The sequence below is a fragment of the Rhinoderma darwinii genome, chromosome 1 (assembly GCF_050947455.1).
Source record: "Rhinoderma darwinii isolate aRhiDar2 chromosome 1, aRhiDar2.hap1, whole genome shotgun sequence".
In the NCBI taxonomy this organism is placed as follows: Eukaryota; Metazoa; Chordata; class Amphibia; order Anura; family Rhinodermatidae; genus Rhinoderma; species Rhinoderma darwinii.
In genome coordinates, this window is record NC_134687.1 from 107485843 (window position 1) to 107512111 (window position 26269).

The 26269-nt window shown below is 38.4% G+C and overlaps 1 protein-coding gene across 1 annotated transcript in view; it reads right to left on the minus strand.

Moving 5' to 3' along the window:
- PALLD (palladin, cytoskeletal associated protein) overlaps window positions 1-24758 on the minus strand; it is a 174477-nt gene extending 149719 nt beyond the window's left edge. Inside the window, exons 1-7 of the mRNA XM_075860263.1 lie at window positions 24742-24758; window positions 21567-21633; window positions 18084-18189; window positions 17909-17986; window positions 12427-12568; window positions 10087-10110; window positions 1828-1947 (exon numbers count right to left, since the gene is read on the minus strand). Of these exons, the coding sequence (XP_075716378.1) occupies window positions 1828-1947; window positions 10087-10110; window positions 12427-12568; window positions 17909-17986; window positions 18084-18189; window positions 21567-21574 (478 nt within the window). The 5' untranslated portion in view covers window positions 21575-21633; window positions 24742-24758. The remainder of the gene's footprint in view (window positions 1-1827; window positions 1948-10086; window positions 10111-12426; window positions 12569-17908; window positions 17987-18083; window positions 18190-21566; window positions 21634-24741) is intronic.
- Between the last annotated feature and the right edge of the window lie 1511 nt (window positions 24759-26269).

The window sequence follows — 26269 nt, forward strand, 5'->3', positions numbered from 1 at the left end:
GTTGCTGGAGGAAGGTGCGGGTATGGGGACAGGTGAGCATAATGGCTTTTCTTCTTTTAAAGTGGGCAGTGTAGGGGGACTAAACAGGGGGCACTATCTACAGGGGACACTATAGGGGGCCCTATCTACAGGGGATGCTACGGGGTGCCTATCTACAGGGGGCACTATCTACAGGGGACACGATCTACTGGAGACTCTATAGGAGGCCCTGTCTACAGCGGGCCTATCTACAGAAGACTCTTCAGAGGGCCCTATCCACAGGGGATGCTACAGGGGGTTCTGTCTACAGGGGACTCTATGGGGGGCCCTATCTACAGCGGGCACTATCTAAAGGGGGCACTATCTACAGCTGACTCTGTAAGGAGCACTATCTACAGAGGAGTCTACAGGGGGCACTATCTACAGGGGGTACTAGTTACAGCCTGTAGACTACAGAGGGTACTATCTACAGGGAGCACTATCTACAGTGTTTGACAAAATTGCATTCATGGGCGCAGTGTAAGCTACGATTATATTCATGTGCATAGTGTGTAACACTATTATATTCAGGAGCACAGTGTATGATACTATTATATACAGGGGCTTAGAATGAGAATTTTATCTTCGTTTATAGGTGAGGAAATGTTGGAAAAGTGAGCAGCTGAAGACATCTGAGTGGCAAACTCTGCAGAAATGGGTCGTGGCCAGGAGGCCTCTTCATTGAGGTCTGGACCGGATGGAAAAAAAAGAGAAAAAGAACGATCTGAGAAGACGTTATCTGTGAGTCACTAAATGTAAATGTTTATTCTCCCTGTGACTGTACTGTACTATACTATACTATGTACTATAGTTTTATGTCGTACACTTATATGGCAGGGGTTAAAATGAATTTGCAAACAATCTCTGTACTGAGCTGTATTTGTGCTTGTGCTGTATATATGTACCGAGCTTGGTTCTGGTACTGTATATATGTATTGAGCTTTGTTCTGGTGCTATATATAGGTACTGAGCTTGGTTCTGGTGCTGTATATATGTATTGAGCTTGGTTCTTGTGCTGTATTTATGTAATGAGTCATACACGATCACCGGTATTTCAAAAAGCGTAGAAAAATATTCAAATTTTATTAAATAACAACACATATTAAAATAGAGAGTTCCAATTGCATAACTGTATATGGGCTATGTACAGAACAGTAAAGCACATAAGTAGAAAAAAAAACTCATGTACAGAGGGCTAACAAGCCATATCCGGAGTAGCTACATTAGTGGAATATTACATGAACAATTGGGTGTAAAAAGACAATATATAGAGCAACATGATTTCCAAAACAAAAGAAAAAACATGCATGCAAAAGTAAGTCTATGGAGGTGGAAGCAGTGGTGTAAATGCTATATACAGCTTAAAGAGTCACATCCTCTAGCAATGGTAAACGTACTGATGCTTCAACCGAGAAGAAATAGTCTCCCCAGCAAAAACAGTGGTGTAAATAAAAGGAAGTGACATGACTTACCCATATTGTTTAAATGTCCTGTAAGCCCAAAGACTACAGTGTGAATACAGCCTAAACATGAAATACTTTTATTCCATATATGAGTTTGACTCTACTTTAGGTTTAGGCCTCTACTCGGATTACCTGGTAGACCCTTAGCTCCGTAGACAGATCATGATGGGCAGTTAATGTCTTTTGTTCCACTTCATTAATGTTGTATTTGACAAACCCAGCTTAGTGTTAAAAGAGGAAACTTGATGAATGATGCATTAACAGATCAAGCAGTAACACAAATTATGATAACTGGGATATCACTGTCAAAATCAGGAAACTATAGGAGGCATTTGAAATGACATACCCGAAAGTACTGTCAGCTGTGCGCTACAGGTCACTGAGCCATAGTCATTCCTTGCTGTGCATGTGAACACACCAGCATCTTCTGGGAATGTTTCGGCAATCACCAGTGTACAGATCTCCTCTGCAAAATACAAAAAGCAGATGTTAAATTCATTTTCCTGAATTTGGGCTTTATGACTACTGCACCACAGCGAGGTATCTGATCTCTTGTTCCAAAGCTTACACTCTTTTTGTAACCAAAATTGAGGAATTTATCCAGTACCAAATGTATATAAGATTGAAATAAGCATGACACAAGTGTTAAGATTTACATGACTGAATGTAGCTGTAATAAAAAAAAATTATTAGGTCGAAAATGTACCGGTTACATATTACAGAAATCAGTCAGACATTTCACGTTGAGCCAGCTGCATTTTACATTAACAACATCTCCCCTTTTTTAGATTTTGCTGACAAATGCACTTTATTTTTGCCTCCAAATTAACTTTCTTGGCACACTGAGATTGAAAATAGTCCTATAAATAATTTGACTTAGATTATATACTCATTTCCTCTATTTTATACTATATGCAGGCGCAAAGCTGCATTTTCCGCTGTTCATTATTGTGAATGAGTCAGTCTTGTAACCACTGAATTGTGAGGAAAATGTTGATATATTGTCATTATGTGCTCAGTATTAGGAACTACTGGCTCAGCAGACTTTAGTACTTTCTCTGCCCGATAAAAAATAATTTAGTTACAAGGCAGTTGCAGTTCTTGTAGTCTGCTCTATATGTAGTATGTAATGTAATTATCTCACGTCCAAATGTTACCATCCATACTTCTCATATAGGACATGGAGAAATCTTTCTCCCTAACTACAGTCGAGTCATATATTTCCCATTAAGACTGCGGAGTTCCATGTTATCAAACTGTTGCACTGTTGACTGGTGAAGGTCAAGATGTGCTATCACTTACTGCTGACTCAGCAGAGTGGACCTTGCAATGAGAAAATCACTTATCAAAACAATTTGATGGTCTATGCAGAGGACAATCTGTATACAGATGGCAGCGCGTGTGTTAGGAAAGATAGGTAGAAGGGCAGGGATTTACATTCAGTAGCCACTAATACAAGTCCACTATATCTAAACAAGTAGCACAATCAGTATATAGATGGCATAGCTTTATCACAGATTGTCCTGGAATTATTAGCTCTATTGTGACCATTTGAGATCTTGATCTGATAATGATTTTCAGAAGACCATTATTGGCTGTCATGCTTATTCCAATCTTATATATGTGGTACTGGAGAAATTCCGAAATTTTGGTTAAAAAAAGAAGCATGTTTGTACATGTGTTCTGATTGGATAGTGTCTGAGGTTGCCGTAATAAGAAGGATTAACTATTGCCATCCTTTCCCCACATGACGACCACAAGTCCCATTGACTGATTGTCTCTTATAAATGACTTCACCACACCTCTAGTTGCCGCTAAAGGGTCTATGGAACTCTTAGTCTACATGCACACGTTGCGTATTTTGCTGCAGAAAATACGCAGCAATACAGCAAGAAATTCACAGGAAAAAACGCACTTCAATGTACGTTTTTTTAGTGTGGTTTTTACATTTTGCTGCGTAAATCACGGCGTTTTCATGCTGCGGTTTTTGCTGCGTATTTCTGTAGAACTACAGGGATAGAATTCACAAGCATAATGGCGGGATAAATTGACATGCCGCGGTTTTGAAAATACGCACCGTGGGTCCATTTATGTCACGAAAAATACCACAGCGTGGACATGAGATTCCCTGGAATCTCATTGTCTATGCTGGTACTGTATTACGCTGCGGTTTTGCCGCACGCAAATACGCACGGCAAAACCGCACGTAATACGCATCGTGTGCATCGACTCTTAGACCGGTGCTGCTTCTGGAAGAGAACAACTATGTTTTTTAATCTCCCCGTTAAAGGACTGATGAAGATAAAAAAAAGTCTCCTAAATATCCTTATAAAATTTTAAAAAGTACTCTTGATAAATCTTCATAATCCAAACGTTTGCACAGAAGCTGACCATACTTTACACATCTAGAATTTAGAAAAAGTAGTATTATTAATAGACAGAAGATAAGAATCACAGTGAATAAGGGTCCCCTTACACGGGCAGGTTTGGATCAGGTTTTTATTTATGCCGTTTTATAAGCCAAAACCAGGTGTGGATCATAATGGAAGCGAAAGTATAAAAGGACAGAAACTGCTTCTATTTTTTTTCAATCCACTTCTAGTTTCGGCTTCAAAAAACCTTATTAAAACCTGATAAAAACCTGCACGTGTAACTAGAGCATAAAGACCCTTTTACACAAGCTGATGATTGGCCGAACGAGCGTTTGTATAAACGCTCATTCCCAATCATTGCCCAATTTTTTAAACTGGACAACGATAAGCTGACAAACGGGCAAACTCTCGTTTGTTGGCTGATTGCATCTTTTATGCGGTTATAAAAAATGATCATTTGTCGGCAGCACATCTCCCCGTGTAAACAGGGTATGTGCTGCCGACACAATGCAAACCAAATGGAGACGAACCTTGGTATTAACCCCTTAATGACCAGCCTATTTTAGACCTTAATGACAAGCCATTTTTTACGTTTTTCCATCGTCTCATTCAAAGAGCTATACACGTCGACATAGCTGTATAAGGTCTTGTTTTTTGCGGGACAAGTTGTAATTTTTAATAGCACCATTTTTAGGTACATATTATTTATTGATTAACTTTTAGTAACTTTTTTTTGGGGGGGAATAGAAAAAAAACAGCAATTTCGCCACACTTTTTTGCGTCCTAAATTTACGCTGTTTACCGTGTGGTATAAATAACACAATAACTTTATTCAGCGGGTTGTTGCAATTGCAAAAATACCAAATTTGTATAGATTTTGTATGTTTTACTACTTTTACCTAGTGAAAACACTTTTTTTCAAAATTATTTGTTTTTGTGTCTCCATATTTGAAGAGCCGTAACCTTTTTATTTTTTCGCCGATGCGGTTGTATGAGGGCTTTTTTTTTGCGGGACGACTTGTAGTTTTTATCGGTACCATTTTGGAGTAGATGCGACTTTTTGATCACTTTTTATCACATTTGTTTTAAGGCTGGATTCAAAGAAAACAGCAATTTTTGCATGTTTTTTAATTTAATTTTTTTACGACGTTCACGTGCGGGTTGAATGATGTAATAAGTTTATAGTTGGGGTCGTTACGGACGCGGCGATACCAAATATGTGTATCTTTTTTTACTTTATTTTGTTTGTTAATAATAAAGCAGTTTGTAAGGGGGAAAAGTGGGTTTTTCATTTTTTTTTTACACTTTTTTTTTTTTTCACTTTTTATTAAACTTTTTTTTTACTTTTTTACTAGTCCCACTAGGGGACTTCACTATGCGATTATACGATCGCATTTATAATACACTGCAATACTTCTGTATTGCAGTGTATTATGCCTGTCCGTGTAAAACGGACAGGCATCTGCTAGGTCATGCCAGAGGCATGATCTAGCATGCATTCATTACTGGCAGACCTGGGGGCTTTTATTAGGCCCCCGGCTGCCATCGGAGACACAGACACTCGGCGATCTTATCGCCGGGTGTCGGTGGGATGAGAGGGAGCTCCCTCCCTCTCTCCAAAACCACTCAGATGCGGTGCACGCTATTGAGCACCGCATCTGAAGGGTTAAACGGGGGAGATCGATACTAATATCGATCTCACACGTTTGAGCAGGGACGCCCCCAGCCCTCAGCTACATCTGGCAGCTGAAAGCAGGGAGATTTGACAGCTCCCTGCTCTGTTTACTTATTCCGATGCAGCGACGTAAAAAGTCTATTGAATCAGAATAAAGCCCGTTAGTGACCGACGTAGACACACTATGAGGCGGTCACTAACGGATTAACATTCATTCGTCCCCACACTTACAATTTTTGCCTTATTTAAATGTACTAAACGAGCGCTGATCGATATGCTATTATCTGTCCATGTAATAGAACCTTTAGGCTGGGTTCACACGACCTATTTTCAGACGGAAACGAGGCGTATTATGCCTCATTTTACGTCTGAAAATAGGGCTACAATACGTCGGCAAACATCTGGCCATTCATTTGAATGGGTTTGCCGACGTACTGTGCAGACAACCTGTCATTTACGCGTCGTCGTTTGACAGCTGTCAAACGACGACGCGTAAAAATACAGCCTCGTCAAAAGAAGTGCAGGACACTTATATACATTATATGCAGGACACTTCTTTCAGACGTAATATGAGCCGTTCTTCATTGAACTCAATGAAGAGCAGCTCAAAATTTACGGCTGTCAGATAAGCCTCGCAGAATGCGAGGAGGAACATTTACGTCTGAAACGAGGCAGCTGTTTTCTCCTGAAAACAGTCTGTCTTTTCAGACGTAAATGCCTGCTATCGTGTGCACATACCCTTAAAGAGACTCTGTCACCACATTATAAGTGCCCTATCTCCTACATAAGGAGATGGGCGCTGTAATGTCGGTAACAGTAATGCTTTTTATTTCGAAAAACGATTTATTTTAAACCACTTTATGAGCGATTTTTAGCTTTATGCTAATGAGTTTCTTAATGCCCAAGTGGGCGTGTTTTTTACGTTAGATCAAGTGAGCGTTGTACAGAGGAGTGTATGACGCTGACCAATCAGTGACCAATCAGCGTCATACACTTCTCTCCATTCATTTACACTGCACTTCGTTTTTCGAAATAAAAAGCATTACTGTCACCTACATTATAGCGCCGATCTTCTTATATAGGAGATAGGGCACTTATAATGTGGTGACAGAGCCTCTTTAAGGTCCTTTTACATGGGCCAATTATCGGGCAAACGAGCGTTCACAGAACTCGTTCGTCGACTGATTGTATAGTTTATACAGCCTTAAATGTTATCATTGTTGGCAGCACATCTCCCTGTGTAAACAGGGAGACGTGCTGCTGACATGATAGAAATGTATGAAGACGAGCGATCGTAGTAATAAGCACTCCCCATACATAGCTCCTTGTTAAAGGCACATACAAGCGCCGATCAACAAGCTGTCTCGTTGATCAGCGCTCGTTTACACTGCCCATGTCGGACCGTGTGAGGGGCCCTAAGGGACTTCTCCTAACAATGCAATTATCTGCTTCAGATTATATCAGTTGTTTTACAAGCCTGACAAGCAAATTGCTTGAGTCCTGCGGCCATGCTTGGTTGCAATCAAATATGGGATAGCATTTAGTTGAAATCCTTAGGAACAATTAGAACTTTGCTATTACTAGCGGAAAGTTTCACTGCAATTGTCTAACTGATTCAAGATCTCAGAATAATAAAAGTAGATCTGGTTTAAACATTATACTAAAGTGGTTTCCCTTTTATCTAATAAAAGCACTTTTCTTTTTGCATGTCACTAAGAAGACAATACTCTGCAGAAATCTGATAGGCCCTGTTTCTAGACAGCTGAGTAATGGGTAAAAGCAGCAACAGCTGGCCATTGATTCATTCTTGTTTCCCTACAACCTCCGCTTTGAAGAGTTCAATCAGCAATGTGTCAAAAGAGGCATAAAAGAGACCAGATCAGGTAATATGACAAACTGGGATGTGAGCCTTAAACAACTGGACTGTTTATTAAGTCACAAAACAGTCTGTGATATGGTGTGATTTCCGTCTAGACAGACCGAGTGGTGAATACATTAGCCGGAGGAGAAAATGCTGCTGTTTCTTGGGATCCCCAGGCTCTGTGTATGTGCAGGCGTGTAGGGACTATTATCAAGACAACACAGTAAACTATGACTTACTGTCTGTAAGGAAATCACAGCCTAAGGCAACAATAGCATGGCCCAATGAATGAGTTGCTAACGTTTGCCGTAACTTTTTTTAATGTATGACACATACATGTTCCCGATGAGTAGTATGAAAACAATGGATGATCCTCATTGTGTATAAATCATTCATTCTAACCCAAGTACATCCATTCATTTGAGGGATCTATATGCTTCCTATAATGCTTTATATTTCAAGTATAGGGATAAAAACTATGTCTTATGCATGACATCTATTTTCATAGCATCTCATTATATGTGTTATTTGTGGAGGTATTTGGTACAGTTCAGAAATGTAAAGACCTGGACCAACTGTAAAGCACCTGGAAGTGAAATGTTAGTTTACATTCTGTGACCATTTCAGTATTTCATCACTGAAATAACAAAATAATTTTGAAACAGAGCAGGCAATTGGTTTCTTCCCCCCCCCCCCCCCCGCAAAACAAACAAAAATATTCTAGGAATCCTATTGGAAGTGATCCTGTAAAAGAGATCATAAGATTAATGTAGTTGTATTTTAGATACAATTACGTTTAAACTACAGTAAAAAATTTCCTGCTTCTTGGACCAAATTACTAAATATTGTTCGATTTATCTACCTATGTATGTAGCCAAAGTTAACATAAATCTGCTGTCCTTGATGTCAAAGTCTTTAACCGACCATAGACATTGGTTAGGTCGATGAGGAAGTCAGATATCTTGGCCGCCCATTCTTATTAGGCTATGGGCTAAATAATATGGATTTTTCCAGCCCTTTCCCATATGCAAATGAATGTGAGATTTTTAGGGTAACTATAGTAACATAGTCAAAATGTAAAAAAAAAAGATACAAGTTCATCCACAAGTTCAACCTATTATCCTACAGTGTTGATTCAGAAGAAGAGAAAAAGCATCAATGACGTAGTTGCCAATTTGCATCATATTAGGAGTACATATGCCTTTCCAACTCAAAATACCCATCTTCAGTAATCTAGTACATGTAATTTGTAATATTATTACTTTCAAGAAATGTATCCAGACACTCTTAAGTAATTCACTAAGGCAACTTCCTCTGGCAGAGAGTTCCGTTGTCTCACTGCTCTTACAGTAAAGAATCCCGTCTATGCTTGCTTCTTTACTAAGGTATACTAAACCTTTTTATATGCCTAGTCATTATTCTATTGTTGTATATTCACTGTAAATTAACCAAATCAATCTCCACATCAGGGACATTTACCTTTGGCATTTAAAGTAACAATTTCACAATTGCATTTATGTTTTCAGTGATGCTGTGTAGCAAAGTTACAATAGAGCAGCAGGCCCAATAGTATTAGTGCACCAAATTTTTTTTTAGTGAAGATTAAGTAGAACAAGAATATCCTAGGTAAGTGACAAGACTATTATTGGAAAGAGCACATAATATAAATGTGTAATAACCCCTAACACAACATTCCACAAGTAGTTTTGAACAATTAATGGGCACAATGCTCATTTACTAATAGGGCGTTTATTTAAATCAATGGCAAACAGACATTGATGTCAACACTTAAAGTTCCTTATACAGGCTTGTAAGTCATTCATCATCCACCTGCATTAACAGGCTAAAGTGGAGCAGCATATGATACGGGTGCTTGGCCTGAGAGGTCAAAATGCCGGGTTATTTCAGTCTGACCACCCACATGACTGTCCAAGAAAAACAGCCGTGCTGTTGATTGAAATAGTGAGCTGAACAGTAGGATTAGCCCAAGTTTATCATCCTCATTCTACACTGGGCAGATATAAGCTATTAAGGTTTCTGTGGTCATAAATGTTTTTAAAAAGCAATTCGGATAACATTGTAATATCTGGACCACAGCTAAGTGCAGATCATGCAGAGCCTAGGGGTTAAAAAGTGACTTTATAAATGGTCATTGTGGCCTCCCATAAGGAGCTGGCATGCTGCTTTACCCACATTGGACAAAATGGGGAAGTAGAGTTCAAAACCAGACAGAAGTCCCGTAATTTTCTTTTGCCATCTTGACTATTTCCCTTGTGTGCTATCAGACCTGATCTGGGATTGTGAATACAATGTTTATGTTGCATCTTTTTTAAGTAGCAGCTATATTTTATATCCAAAATTAAAGTTGAGGCCTCAAAATATTATTGAGTTCATTGCTTTTGTTCTTGAGTTTGGATATTGTGAGATTAGAATGACTATAAGTGACTATGACAATAAAATTAGCCACAAATAGACCCTGCTATAGTATGCTATACCCCTATCCAAACTGCCTTCAGGGAAGAAAATAATATAAATATACATAAACCAAATGATAAATGTCTATTCCTTCCAAACAATGTATAAATCTAACCAAACAATGAATGCTAGTTCCTTCTAGATACTGTATAACGATGGAGTCATTCATGTAAGATTAATGTGAGTTATATTGTGAAATGGTGCAGATTATTAATTCCTTACCAGGTTCAGATGCACAGCGAGGTTCTGTTGGATGAAAAAGAAAAAAATAATAATAAAATACAAATGCTCTAAACAAATTATATAATGCCATGTAATGCTACGTGTCGCTGCAGGGGAAATAAGAGCTTCCCCCGCTGGTAACGGCTGACGCAGGGTTGGCGACAATATAGAAAGGGTTGCCGTGATAAGACAAACCCTATAGCAAACACTTTGGGGGAAATTTATGACCTTTTCTACGCCAGAGAACTGGCGTAGAAAAGTCACAACCGGACAAAAGTTGCAATTTGTCGTTTTCACTGCGTACAACACTTTTCTAAAAAGTAGGCAAAGCTCAGCGGATGGGGACGGGCTAATCGCTGCCCGACAAATTTATCATAATTTATGCCAGAAACTGGTGCAAATTATGCTGCAAATCTACACCAGCTCATGGTTGCTGTAGATTTTACATTCTGTCGCATGGACAGCCAGAGAAGCGCCTAATGTATTAAGAAGTATGTGCCTCCTAATAAATTAGGCGCTGTTTAATCCAACTTTCTTTATATTAAGACCGGCGTATGAAACTCCAGTCTTGATTAACTTCCCGCTGACTGTTTTAATCCAAAGGAATTTTTTTTACTGGTGATTATGACATAGCACATTTCTCTCTCTAGAATGTCGCTACCATTGCCATTTCTGCAATTCCCTAATACTCTGCATGGTAAATGGGGAGAAGTAATACCGTAAGCCGGTGAAGGCCATAGATTACATGAAGATTGGTCTACATACATTTTCTTTTGAAATTCAGCATATCTCACTAGCGTGTATTTGGCTCCCTAATAGCTCATTTCTTTCCTGTCTGAGACCTGTAATACAATGTGTAACCTCCCAACCCCTCCAGGAGCAGAGAGATTAGAGTGCAGAACAATGAGCACTTGATGAGTTTGTTCTTTCAGTATACATATACAGGATAATAATGTGTGAATGGAAATGATATATAAAGTCCTTGGGGAAAATAAGAGCTTAGCACTTTCCTGCTTCAGGAGCAAACACTAATATTTTGTACTTAAAGGGAAGGTGTCATGATTTTTTTATTTTTTATTATATTGCTTTTAATAAAATATAAACAAAAATTTTATTTATTAGTGTTGTCACGTTCTAATTTTTACTGTGTTCAAACTTTTACTTCTTTATGGGGGCTGCCATTTTTTTTCATCTCTGTATGGGTCGATTAACGACACATACAGAGATGGAATACGGCACATACATCCCCATAGAGAATGTGAACGGGAGCGGTTCCATTCTCAGAAGCGTACGCCGTCTGTGTGGGAAGGGAGGGGGGATTGTGTGAGGACACTAGAGAGTGTGTCTACCCCAAATTTGCAGCATAAATCAATGAGGTTACTTTACCACAGTGACCATGCTGCAATTTTGGGAACTGCTCCCTCGAGTGACCAGCACATGGAAATGTTATAAATTAGAATCTAATTTATAATATTTGCTGACTTGTGAAAAAATTAAAACAATGTGTAATCACTCAAATACTAATTGTTTAACTGAAAAAGAAAAAAAAATTCTAGCGACACATTCCCTTTAAGAAGTTAGTGTGGTTGCAATTTGAAAAAGTTTCAGAGAAACTCTATAGTCCATGAGATCAGAAACTTATATCATTTTGAAATGAAAAAAGATAGAAAAACATCTATGTGATTTAAAGGGATTTCCCGACATTAGTGTTTTATTACGTGTCATATAGATATGCCATAAAAATCTGATTGATCCCTGGAATTGCTCCGTTTTGGTTCTGGTCATCCATTTAGAGGAGGTCACTTTCCATTGAAATAGAAAATGGTAGTTTTACGGAAAAGGCAGAGTGCTGTCATTGCATACATGGTCATACATATTAGTATATACCTCATTTTAGGTCTACAATAAGATAAAATAGATATACTATAGGTACTTTTTTTTATCATATGTCCTCTTTCTTACCATTTAGTATCAATTTAGTAACCTATGCTTTCAGGAATACTTAATGAACAACTATATATTAACTCATGTATATATATGTATATATATATATATATATATATATATATATATAATACATGGTCACTTTGAAATCCACTATCATCAGTATCAGTAGTAACATCGCTACTACTAGTAACATACGTTTTTGTAGAAATGTGTCCACTGCACAAGATATATGACTGTCTACTGCACATTATTTCCATATGAAGAGCTTTACTGGAAGGACCCATAGAAACGAGGTTAATCATGCATGCATTCCAAATTTTGGTAACAATTATTGAACATTTATGTGTTGTTATATGACTTGAGCATATTTCTTAAAAAATGCATTAATCTTACTTTTCTGGAGGATCCTGAAGTCAGGCGTATCCTGGATTTCTGTCCCTTGTCTAAACCATTTGACATTAACTGGGGGTGGGCCCTTTACCCTGCACTCCAGGACCACAACTTGACCTTCAGATGTTGTCAAACTCTGGAGCTCCTTAGTTTAAAAAAAATAAAAATAAATTATTTGTCAAACAAGGCAATCTGCTGTTCTTACTTTCATGTAGAGCTTCAGGGTACTGGTCCATCCAGAGAGTCAAAGGTCAAATTTCTTACAATAGCACAGCATTATCTATATAGTTGTCCCTCCACTATCATGTTTGGTTTAAAGAGGCTCTGTCACCACATTATAAATGCCCTATCTCCTATACAATGTGATCGGCGCTGTAATGTAGGTAACAGCAGTGTATTTTATTTTAAAAAACTATCTATTTTCACCAAGTTATGACCTATTTTAGCTTTATGCTAATGACTTTCTTAATGCCCAACTGGGCTTGTTTCTACTTTTGACCAAGTGGGCGTTGTGGATGGACGTTTTGACCAATCAGCGTCATACACTTCTCTCCATTAATTTACTCTGCACATCATGATCTAGAAAGATCACTATGTGCAGTCACACACACACACACACACACACACACACACACACACACACACACACACATTAACATTACTGAAGTGTCTTGACAGTAAATAGACATCACCTCCAGCCAGGACGCGATGTCTATTCACAATCCCGACACTTCAGTAACGTTTGTGTGGGACTTACAGCACAGCAAGCGTGATCTCGCTGTAAGCTGTCATTTACAGCGTGATCTCGCTGTAAGCTGTCATTTACAGCGTGATCTCGCGAGTTTACGCTTGCTGTGCTGTAAGTCCCACACAAACGTTACCGAAGTGTCGGGATTGTGAATAGACATCGCTTCCTGGCTGGAGGTGATGTCTATTTACTGTCAAGACACTTCAGTAACGTTAATGTGTGTGTATGTGTGTGTGTGTGTGTGTGACTGCACATAGTGATCTTTCTAGATCATGATGTGCAGAGTAAATTAATGGAGAGAAGTGTATGACGCTGATTGGTCAAAACGTCCATCCACAACGCCCACTTGGTCAAAAGTAGAAACAAGCCCAGTTGGGCATTAAGAAAGTCATTAGCATAAAGCTAATATAGGTCATAACTTGGTGAAAATAGATCGTTTTTCTAAATAAAAATCACAGCTGTAATCTACATTACAGCGCCGATCACATTATGTACAAGATAAGCCACTTATAATGTGGTGACAGAGCCTCTTTAAGAAACAAACAGGGACCTCTCAAATGTTTTACACTGGGTGTGTCTGAATAAATCAAGAGCTATGCAATGCTATAAGGCCCTTTTGCACTGGGCAATTATCTGGCAGACAAGCGTTCATAGAACGCTCGTTCCCGATAATTGCCCTGTGTAAACAGGACAGCGATCAGCAGATGAACGAGCTCCTTCATCTGCTGATCGTATCGCTTTGAAAAAGTTAAATGTTATCGTTGTCGGCAGCACATCTCCCTGTGTAACCAGGGAGACACGCTGCCGACATGATAATAATGTATGGGGGCGAGTGATCAGAGTAACGAGCGCTCGTCACCATACTAGCTCTTTGTGACAGGAGCAAACTAGCGCCGATCAACGAGCTGTCACGCTGATCGGCGCTCGTTGCATCGGCCAAAATTTGTGTAAGAGGACCTATAGTGTTAAACAAGATTACTTCATTAAAGGGGTTATTCTAGTTTAGATAACGCATTTCCACATACACTATTAGGGATTTCTTAGTTAAATAAGAGTGTTGTCCTCTGTTCAGGACCCTAATCTCTTGGTCAGGGTGGAGAGCGTCTACAAATATGGAGGACTTGTCGAGCATTGAACAGAAAACCAAATTGATATAAATGGCCACTGTGTAATGTTTAATTTCCCCTGTGGTGGTGCTGCAGGGAAACTTAGTGCCTGATTTCTCTACAGATTACAGGGGGACACTTTGGGAACACGTAGGGATTGTCCAATATTGAAAATCCCTTCAAACAACAAGTGAAAGTTATAAAAGTTACATACGCTATATATATATCATAGATACAAACTCTGACTTTAAAGAAAACTCACTACCCACCAGAAATGGGAAAACCGAACATTTTCATACCCGTCATGTACACATTTGTGAAACATTACAAGACCTATGATAGAATCTACACTAAGGACAGCTGTACCAATGGAGGAGTCTGATGGTTAAACATTTGCACAAAATCACCCCCACCAAAAAAAAAAATCCAATTTCTGACAACTATTATAAACTGACCTATATTTTTGATGAATACCTATAAATGTACATGTGGACGAATCATGCATCCACAAAGGAAAAAATAGAAACAAGTACAAATATGTACATTGTAAAAATCACATCACTTTATTGAAGTACATAAAAACATATTGGCCATCAAGACCTAAAATGAGACACACAGTTAAAATACAAAGAAGTGGGGAACACCCGATTATGACACAATAGAATATACTCAGAACAGCCCAAATATAAAAGGTAGTTCAGAAAGGCATACTATTAATGGAAAAAATCCAGAAACCACTGCTGTAATATAAGTTGCCATGCCAATGCAATGACACATCAATGGATGAACAGCAAGTATACAAGGAAAGGAGCATACAGGACACACTGGTATATATGTGAACAGTATAGCAAGGGAATAACCGAGATTCAAGCCCGGTCCCAAAGAATGTACCAACCAGTATAAGTCATAATAATCCTAGGGTATACACATATATACCAGTGTGTCCTGTATGCTCCTTTCCTTGTATACTTGCTGTTCATCCATTGATGTGTCATTGCATTGGCATGGCAACTTATATTACAGCAGTGGTTTCTGGATTTTTTCCATTAATAGTATGCCTTTCTGAACTACCTTTTATATTTGGGCTGTTCTGAGTATATTCTATTGTGTCATAATCGGGTGTTCCCCACTTCTTTGTATTTTAACTGTGTGTCTCATTTTAGGTCTTGATGGCCAATATGTTTTTATGTACTTCAATAAAGTGATGTGATTTTTACAATGTACATATTTGTACTTGTTTCTATTTTTTCCTTTGTGGATGCATGATTCGTCCACATGTACATTTATAGGTATTCATTCTATATATTCTTTGGATATATGTGGACGTTAAATTGAAACGTTATTGTTTGGTCTGTAACTATATAGGTATTCACCTATATTTTTGCCTGCAAAGTATGTGCAAAATAGCATGTAGAGTCTATTGAAGTGATCCAGCCGAACGTTTTTATGGTTGGTCAAGACCTGAATTCTAACCAGTATGAATTCCACACTAAGCACTAAACACCAGCCAGCTAACACCATGCACGCAGTCAAACTTGTTGGTGTTAGCATTAAGTTATGGGAATGCTTTTCAGCAACAGGAACTGGCAATCTTTTTAGGATTAATGAAGCACTGTACAAGCCAAAATTGGATGAAAACCTGCCAAACTCTGCCAAAATCCTCATCCAGCACAGGAAGATTTCTTTCATCATCTAATTGATCCAAAGCACACTGCAAAGCAATGCTGATGCACAGCAAAATATAGACAATACGTGTCCTTGAGTGGCTGAGTCCTGACCTTACAGTAATTCCGCAAGAACGGGTGACAAAACCGCTCCAATTAACATAATTATTTTTTTACTACAGTATCATAAAAAAATCCATGTTGTGAGATCATTTTTGATAGAAAAGGAGGGGTGGGCTTCAATACTTTCTCAATTGATCTACTTGTGACATCACATTCTTTTATGTATTATGCATAACAAAGTCACTGCTTTTCACGATGGTCCGTAGATTTACCAGTCAGTTTTTTATGCGGCACTATCCTTCTATACTTTTTAAAAATATAACACAATGAGGATAAACTACTGGCATGTATTTTTCCTTTACTTGTAATTTCTATACTGCTTCATGCTTTTGACATATGGTCATATGGCGGAAGTATTTTTAATGGGATATCCAATCAAAACGTAGACTGGCATACTAGAAGTTGAGAGTGTCAAAGAGATTCAGGTAACAGTGCATCATATCTAGTATTGGTAAGACAAAAAGGACTGGACTTGTGCAGAAATGTTAACATAGCTAAAAATCTCAAGTAAGTTTTGACTTATCACTATTATATATACACCATGACCTAATGAATAATGAATAACCTTCATAGAATGAATAAATCATATTTGTTACCTTATAGCGATTGCCCACTACCATGTTTTACCATAATCTTTGTCTCCACTCCTAGAGCAGATGACCTTGCCATGATATGTAGTGGTGAAGGAAAATGTTTTGTATGCAACAGCAAAAAAAACGTGAAAGTAACAATGGAGTCCAACCGCAAAACCTGAATGGACTCCTCCCACTAAAACTACCTTCAGCAGAAAGTGAGTTCAGGACATAAAATGTTTTTGATTATTTTTCACTCTTGTCATTTTCTCCTTTCCTTTGTGTCCAGTGGTCTACATTACATTTTACATTGCCCCTTCACACTATCCCCTTCTAACGTTTATAGTCACCACTAACTGGACCTCAGCTCTAAATGGAGGATTCTGGCCCTCGTAGAAGCTGCTATGCCTGCTACCCTGACTGTTATGGTCATGAATATAGCTCTTGTCACTCTATGTTTAACCATATAAATATGAAAGAACTGGATGGTTCAACTCATGTTATTGCCTAATCTCCAATAGTCAATCCCAGTCATGAAAAATTCAGGTCTATTCTTGTAGAAAGTTATCATCCGACTTTATAATTCTAAAATAACAAAAAAAACAAAATCGTTTTTGTTACTGGGTTGGGAAAATAAAACAATACCCAATTATATACTGTACATATGTCCTAACACATAATTACGCCCATGGCTGATGGCAACAGCCTTCTCTTTGGTCATGTATGCATTGCTTACATACAACAATGTCCTGTAACGTATTATTTTCCCAGATTACAGTCCTGTTTCCTTTGCATTTTCATGGTGTAAAATTAATGTAAAATTAGACCCCATTGTAGTATGCCTCTGTGTAGAATAGAGTAGTCTTTTACACAATTCTTTTCAGCAAAATAAAATGTATGTCGATGTGTACCAGGCCGGCGGATGTCAAAAAGTCCACTTTTTGGCATACAATTATGGATAGATTCGACGTATGCGACAGGAGCTTTAAAAAAATAGTGTACTAGACCATAAGAAAACATTACAGAAGCCAATGGATCCCAGGAGTTCCTTGTATAATTACGAATGCCATTATAATGCCTAATGTATCATCCAATAAACAAAACAATTTAGGAAAACAGAAGAACAAAACAAAAAATGACTACAAACTAGGCCATAACCAACTACACTAACCAAACTCCAGCCTAATCTTGTCATAGATTTAAAACCCATTGAGCAGGCTCGGCATATGTTTCCCAGTTGATGTAAAAAATAGTCAATTCACAAATCCATACCTTAGTAAAGGAAGGAGGGGAGAACGTGGAAGTACTGGACTCATCCTGACGATACAGGTAGGCAGTCGGGCTCTGGACCTGGGAGTGAAGGTGAATATATTGGTAACTGGAGTATACGCAGCAGTGACAATGTACAGTAAAGTAAAGCAATCACAATGTTTATTCATGTTATTACCTGCTGAACAGGGATAGACAAGGACTGCATTATTGCTGTGGTTATCCCACATTTTGGTGATGATGGTCCAATGGTCAGTGAAACAGAGGTTGTTTTCTTTTGAGCCCTGAGAGAATTATACAGATTTATGCTTATTATGCAATATTAGAATCTTCATACAGTGCCACATATTGTCATGTGTGCCGGTGCTACAAGACAATCACATATCCCAAAATGTAACATCCTGACAGAACATTGCATATTCATGTGTCGCAGATTAGGAGGTAGGATCCAGTGTAAGCATGGATCTTACAGAAATGTTTAGTTCAGAGAGGAACTTTTATAGAGAATTAAAGGAGCGGCCGTACTGCCGACTGCAGGGAATGAGGGGAGGCCGCCATGACAGGATAGGAGGGAACAGGTGAGGAAGGGGTTAAGGTTACGTGCAGGGAGTGAAGGGGAGTGGATTGGAAGGGAGGAGGAAGGGGATGTGAGTCTCAGGCTTCCCGCTGTTTTCCTCAGTGCGAGGGAGACAGTGGGAGGTGAAACAACAACAGGAGTCCCGCCCACCCGCCCTTTATTTTACGGATTTTGGAATGAGATGTGTGGGTCATGAATGGTGGTTATTGTCTGGTATAATTGGTGGTGTTTGCATTGTCACGGTGGCTGGCAGGGGGAGTCCTTGAGGTTGCTCAGTAAAACTGGTGGGGGGGTCGCATCAGGGGTATGCGTCCCCCAAAAATATGTGGAAGGCTTCTTAGGGTGTTACCCCTTTGAAGTGCTTTATGGGAAAGCCATCTGCAAGAAGGAGCGGTGCCTTCGAGCCGGGTTACGGCTGGAGGTAAAAACAAGTGGTGGTGGCAGATGGCTAATTTTTTCTAAGTTGTGGTAACCTCAAGGGCTTCCCCTGGTCATGTTACGGGTGTTATTTATATTGACCCTGTTAAGGGTTTGGTATGTGTATTCTGGAAGAATTCCAATATTTGGGAATTCTAGGTTATTTAAGGTTTGGTTATAAAATTTCTAATTTTATAACATTTATAATAAACGGCTGCTGTGGCCATTAAAATCCAACCTTGGTGTCATGTGTTATTATTCTTAAGGGGTAAGGAATAATTACTTATCACTCGACTCTACTTATCCAAGTCATGTGCAGGCCTTGATAATCTATACATGATAATATGGTGTTTGACATGAATTTTGCATTTTAATAGTCAAATTATATCTGTATGCTTATTGCTACATGTACAGTAGATAGTACACACCAAACAGGCCTGGGATAAATACATTGGGCGCAGCTCTGATTAACATCCTGATTCATTCATATTTGTAAACCATTTGTGTTGAGTATAAACCGGTTCCTGTACTTTCAAATATGAGTGTAAATGCCCACCAATAAGGACATGGCCTGGTATTGGACCAAAGGAGACAGTGATACCTTTTCGTTTTTTCATCTCCCCGTTACAAAAGACATAACTTTTTTTTTTTTGTCAAAGTAGCCATATAAGGGCTGTTTTTTCCCCCGTAACAAGATGTATCTTTTTAATGGCACCATACAATGTATTGTATAACTTTTAATAACTTTTTTTGGGATAGCGGTAGCAATTCCACCATAACTTTTTGGCTTTTGTTTCTACAGAGTTTACTGTACGATATAAATGACATGGTAAGTTTATTCTGTGGGTCGCTACGATAATGGCGATATCAAATATATATAGGTTTTTTATGTTTTGATACTTTTGCCCAATTAATAAAGCTTTTTTTCGAAAATATCTTTTCATTCGAATCCCCTAACGTATTTTTCCGCCAAAGGGGCTCTAAGGCGGCTTGTTTTTATGGGATAAGTTGTAATTTTAATGAATACAATTTTGGAGTCCATTCTTTATTTTATAACTTTTTACTCCGTTTTTTGGGAGACGGGACGCTTAAAATACGGGATTTTTTTTTACGTTGTTCACCCTGTGGGATAAATATTGTATTCATTTTCTTGTATGGGTCGTTATAAATGCGGCAATACCAAATTTGTATAGTTTTTTTTATTTTACATTTTTTCTCAAAATAAAGGGTTTATATGCGGAAATAAGGCAACTTTCATTTTATTTTTACACTTTTTTTTTACTTTAGAAAGATATATGACTATTGTGGAGACCTACATATCATTTATATTGGTAGCACACTGTGTCAGTGGATAGCACAAATAAAAATAATGTACTGTATAGATCTATCGAACCATTTAAGTGATTAGCACTGGATCCATATTCTCAGATCCTACTAGGGCAAAATATTGAAGGAGTTTGTATGTTTTCTTTCAAATTCCCACCTTTTACATCCAGACTCATTAGTTATCATAGGCTTTTTATGAAGCCTGTAGTCTGGGGCCCATTAAAACTCTCAGCAGCCCTGCCTGCGTATTATCGGAGTTCTACCTATTATAGAGGAACTCTCAGCTCTCCTGACATCTCTGATTTTGTAAATATTAGCATAATAACAATACTGGAGCATCTTTTCTTAGAACTCTGTACTGTGTCCTCTGTTATTCCTCCTGGAAATGTATGAATAAATTGAAAACTGGCCATGACCATTGTCATTGTTAAGGAGGTTCATGTCCCTCGCACTCGGACACTGTCCAATCCGTACTAACAGGGCCAGAATTTGTAGGACACACGCCATTGACAAGAGGAAGTTGTCAATTTACTCATACATTTCTAGATAATTGTTATTCATGTAATTCTCTAATATATTCCTAAAATGGCTGTAAAGACGGAACTTCATCGAATGTCTACGGAGCAAAAAGGCATGAGGTCAGCATATACGTGTCATTTCTCACAATATGGACGCATTTATCATCCTGCATTATAATTTTTTGATTTAATAGTGAACCTTGTCCTGAAAGAGCTTCATCACCTAAGTGTGACTTATTATTACAACATAACAATCTAATAAAATGTGTGAAATCTGTTCACAGTTTATGTATTTTATCACCTCCTCATTCACTGTAGACTGTATGTAGACATTACTGATAAAGGATTCTCTATCCACATTCTCACACCAAGAAGAGACTTTCGTAATTGACAGGCTGATGATTAATCTCGTGACAGGAATACAGCCGATCCTGCTCGGCATTCACTATTGAAGTTTTTGAATATGTCAAGTCTGAATGTAGACACCTGAGTCATCACTGTTATGTGCCTGATATTTACATGGTTCTAGGACTTCATATGGAGACAGACTGCCCCAGGTTAGAAAAAACCTTGTCACACCTAAGTCTGAAAGCCTGAGTGTCTAAGATATATGCTTTTGACATAACTTTTAACTATTTATATGCCAGGTAACCAAGTGACAACTCATCTTTAGTGTAGACCATAAAAACGGAATTGTAGATGGTATAGTTTAGTAGTTCGATATATTTTGCCCTTAATCCTATCTCATCTGCTCCGATTTAGAAAAAAAAAAAAGGCACAAAATAGTAATTTATTGTATTATTTTCATCAAATAAGTACTCACTGCGGCATTCTTCCTTGTTTTGACTTAAAAGAGAAGTCTTCACCTTCTGAGTCTGAAGAACTCGCCCCTTCAATGAAAAAAAGCAAAAAACTTGCTCATTCATTTTTATGTAGAACACAAGTATATATGTATTTGACAATGACTTGGGTAGTGTATTGAAATGATTGAGTAGTGGTGCATAATTGTAATGTTCAAGCAGAGTGTGATACACTGAATAGACATGCTGCTCCTGTATGCATACTGTACACTAATTGATTTACACATGATTTATACGTAGCTATAGAAGGTGCAGAGGTAGAAGTCGCAGGTAGTATTATAAATGGTACATGGTAGGGCGGGCACCCTGTTACAAATTTTGTACTGGAGCCAAAGAACTTTAAGTTACACCTCTGTACATGGCTTATCATGTTCTTGTGCTTCAAGTTTTGATTCCAAAAGTAACTGGTGCCTTTGCAATAGAAGCAAGAACAGGAAAACTCTACATGCCTAAATACAATGCAGGGAGCTGGACTGCATGAATCACTGTGCTCTCTTTTTTATTAGGCAAATATTCCTATGAGTAATGTCACCGGATGTTTTCTTAAGGCCCTTTTACACAGGCCAATTATCGGGCAAATGAGGGTCCACAGAACACTCGTTCACGATCATTGCCCTGTGTAAGTAAACAGGGCAGCGATCAGCCGATGAACAAGCAAACGCTCATTCATCGACTGAATGTATCATTTTAAATGCCAAAAATATTATCGTTGTCGGCAGCACATCTTCCTGTGTAAACAGGGAGACGTGCTGCTGACATGATACAAATGTATGGGAACGAGCAATCGGAGTAACAAGAGCTCATCCCCATACTAGCTCCTTGTGAAAGGATCAAACGAGCACCGATCTACGAGCTGATTTGTTGATCGGCGCTCGTTTACACGGCCCTCGTCGGGTCGTATAAGACCACCTTTACTGTCTAGATATGAGCCCTGCAGTCATAATATATCAACAGATTACCACAGGTCCGAGTTCTAAAAAACATTTGTCGATCAGCTCCTGCTACAGTGTAAATGTAGTATTACATGGATTAAGTCGAGTCTTCCAGAGCGGGAGCCATTCTTTCTTACCAGCTCTCCCCTTTGGCTAATGGAAAGGGGTCCAGAGGGGGAACTTCCTTTTATTATATCCTAATAGACATATATGGACAGGGGTTGCGTTACGGAGACAAGGAACTGCTCGGCACTTTGCAGAAATAATAGATGTCAATAATCATATTAAATTATGTAGCCGTATTTCTAGCCAACATTCTCATGTATAGTTGGACAGTCTTTGGTTCACTTATCATGCACTGATCTTGAATGACTTTTTTTCTCATTCATGTCTAAAGCCAGCTTGCCCTATGAGAAGCCGAAACAGATAATCCCAGGGTCAGGCTACACACTTGGCATGCCGCATGGGAATTTTGTATATGATGATCTTTGTTTAATGTTACACTTTTGAGTAGAATGAAACCTTTTATCGGAATACAAAACTGTGCGGTGCTGCTCTTTGTTTTTATCAAATTTTAAGGTAACTTGAGAGTGGTATTGAGAGGGTGGGTCCAGTAAGTGACCCATATCGAGTGGAGCCATGGAAACCAGCATAGCCTTGCCGAGCAACATACACAGAATTCAATGCTTGCTGCATGCTGTTGTGGAGGACACCTGTGAGAGACATTGGATTGAGTTTGGGGACCGTCAGAGTGGTAAAATATATGACTTTTGAATTTCAGAACTCTGTTGGACTCCTGTTACCAAAGTGCAGTGCATTGTAGGAGTTCAGATGACGCTTACAGAGTTAACTAAGCTGTTAGGTCACATGTTTGACAGCAGGATGGAGCTAAACCATGACTGTTTCCGATGGCAACCAACAGAGTTTTGAAAGGATCTATATTTATGAATGGACAACATAAAATAGCTCAAAATTGGTACAGAAGCAGTTAAGCAATATAACAAAAGGAATGTTGATGAAAGTGAAAATATATTTTAAGCTTTCAAGCTGTTTAAGTATTCTCTGTTTTAAAGATTATAGTACTTAAATTTCCAACTGTGGATTTGGATGATTAATCACCTTCATATTTTATGTCTTAGAAACGGTGAAACTTTTTACTAACATAGTAGCCAAATCAGTCACTTGTCAAACTTCTAATGATGATCCTTTTTAATAACACCATGCTATCACAGATATTCGTGAGAAACACATTGTTAACAGGCTGAATTACTAGAATTGGTGGGTTTTTTCATAGTTCGATAATTACTAAAGTTATAAAAAAACACAGGTTCATCTAGTTCACTTCATTTCAGATAATTCCCATTGTTGGTAGTGTTGCAGCAAACAATGGTGAGATGACGTTTATTTCACTTTTGCATAAATAATCATCATAATAAAAATATTAATAAGCCACAACTGAATACAAAAATACCCATATAGAAATAAAATATATTTCAATAAAGAACAGACCAAAAAAAATGTGGTCATTGCTTTAAAGAGGTTGTTTGGGATTAGAAAAAAGGGATAACTTTTTTTTCCCCTAGAAACAGCACCACCCTTGTCCATGGGCTGTGTCTGGTATTGCAGCTTAATCCCATTAATTTGATTGGGGATTGACAGCAATAACAGACACAGCCTATGGACAAGAGTGGCGCTTTTCTGGAATAAAAAGGAGACCCTTTTGCTTATCCTGGACGACGCTTTTAAATATGGGGCTAACATGGTGTGTTTTTTTTTTCTTTACATATAAATACACAAAACACTTGCTTGTTTATAGCAATTTTCATGCAGATCAATGAACAGCAATTTTTGTGTGAGTTTCGAAGTTGTTTGATAAAATCTGTTTGTAGCCCTAGCCCAACTTCTCCTTAACCAATATCTAGCTATTTTAGAAGTATTAACCTTAAAATAAATTTTTACCTCTGTACACCATTTTACCGTTTACATATTTACAGTATGTATACTGTTGAATGGAAAAGTCCTAAATGTCTTTCCGTGACCCTAGTGTATCTTTACCTGAGACTGTCTATAATCTGTGTACAACGCTGCAGAATATGTTGGTGATATTGAAGATAAAAAAAAAATTCGAACATTTGTAGGGCTAAATGAAAACATATTTACGCATATGATCCCACATTGTATTTTTTTTTACTAAATCCTTCTTTACCTTCAACAAACACTTCTGCTGAAGAGGTGTCGGATCCAAGGGAATTAGATGCCACACAAGAATAGCGTCCGGTGTCGTCCTCAAAGGCTTCAGCAATGACAAGCACGTGAAGGCCGTCGCCCTTAGCGGAGATGATAATGTCAGGCGAGTTATGCAGCTCTCTTCCTTCACAGAACCACCTGGAGACATACAAGCAGCCCAGATATTTAAGCTGCCCGGAGAGGGAGGAGGGAAAGGGATGGGTAGAGGCACACAGTAGTGAGAGTCATTTTATTTCAGTAAAAAGCAGTCTATGACAGATAGGCAATGAGTCATTGAAGAGATCGATCAAAATGTATCTAAATAAAGAACAAGACTACAACTCTCATAATACTTTGGAAGTCAGTGATAAATAATCTTTATAGACAAGACAATGTGCTTGGAAGTCTACATGAATAAGAAAAGGCGGATTAATGAGTTTTGGGATGTGTTATCTTCTGGGATGATTTACACGTCTAGACTCCAGATACACAGGCGCACATTCTGTATGACCTTTAAAGATAGGCAACCTTGGCCATAAGCTAAAACACATGCTGGGACTTGTAGTTATGAAACAGCTGGAAACTCTCAATATCCATGATGACTCTCATAATAGAACATTCAATATCCCAGTTGTATAAAGTTGTCTCCACATAAATGAATAATCTCGCAATATCAGAGTGTGATCAACGTTATAAAGAACTTGTTGATATTCTATGCAAATATCCCTGCATGTGAACACAATGGGCCACATTTACTAAGACAGGTTCATACTTCTTAGGCGCATATTGAACGGTCTGGCAGTCAGAAAATAAGCTATAAGTAGGGTGTAGATTTATGTCACCTATGGTCCCCTATGTACAGTCTCACAATTGTCATAATAATTGGATTACGGAATCCTAGGTTTAAAACTCGAACTACAAGCAACTTTAGGCCTGGATCACACACACAGTTTTGATGAAGTTTTTGGTTCTGTCTTTTGAGTTAAACACAGATGTGGACACAAAAGAATGGAGATGTATCAGTTCTGGCTCTGGCTCAAAAAACGGAGCCAAAAACTGCCACAAAAACTACATTAAAACTGTGTGCGTGATCCTGGTCTAAAGCGGCCCGCAGTATTGGCTAGCAGAGCTCAGATTCCAATGGTATCCGCCATTAATCAATCATAAATTAATCAAAATGCCAATGTGGTGTAAAAAATTATCTGAAAGGACTTTACTGTTGGATTTTACTACTGAAATGCATGTTGAACATGCATTTTACTCCGGCAACGTTTCCCAATCAGGGGTCCCGGGGAGCTGATCAGGGGTTCCCCAGAAAACTGAAGCAGATAGACCGAACACTATTACAGTATAAATGCCAAACTATAGTGCTGCTCTAACCTTCAAGTTAAACTGCTGTTCATCCGCAAAAACTGTGTGGACATTAACAAGCATTTGAAAATTGTGCCAATTTGTGGCACAGTTGTGCTTGGGGTCATGCTGATGCACCTCGTCTGAGCATCGGCTGC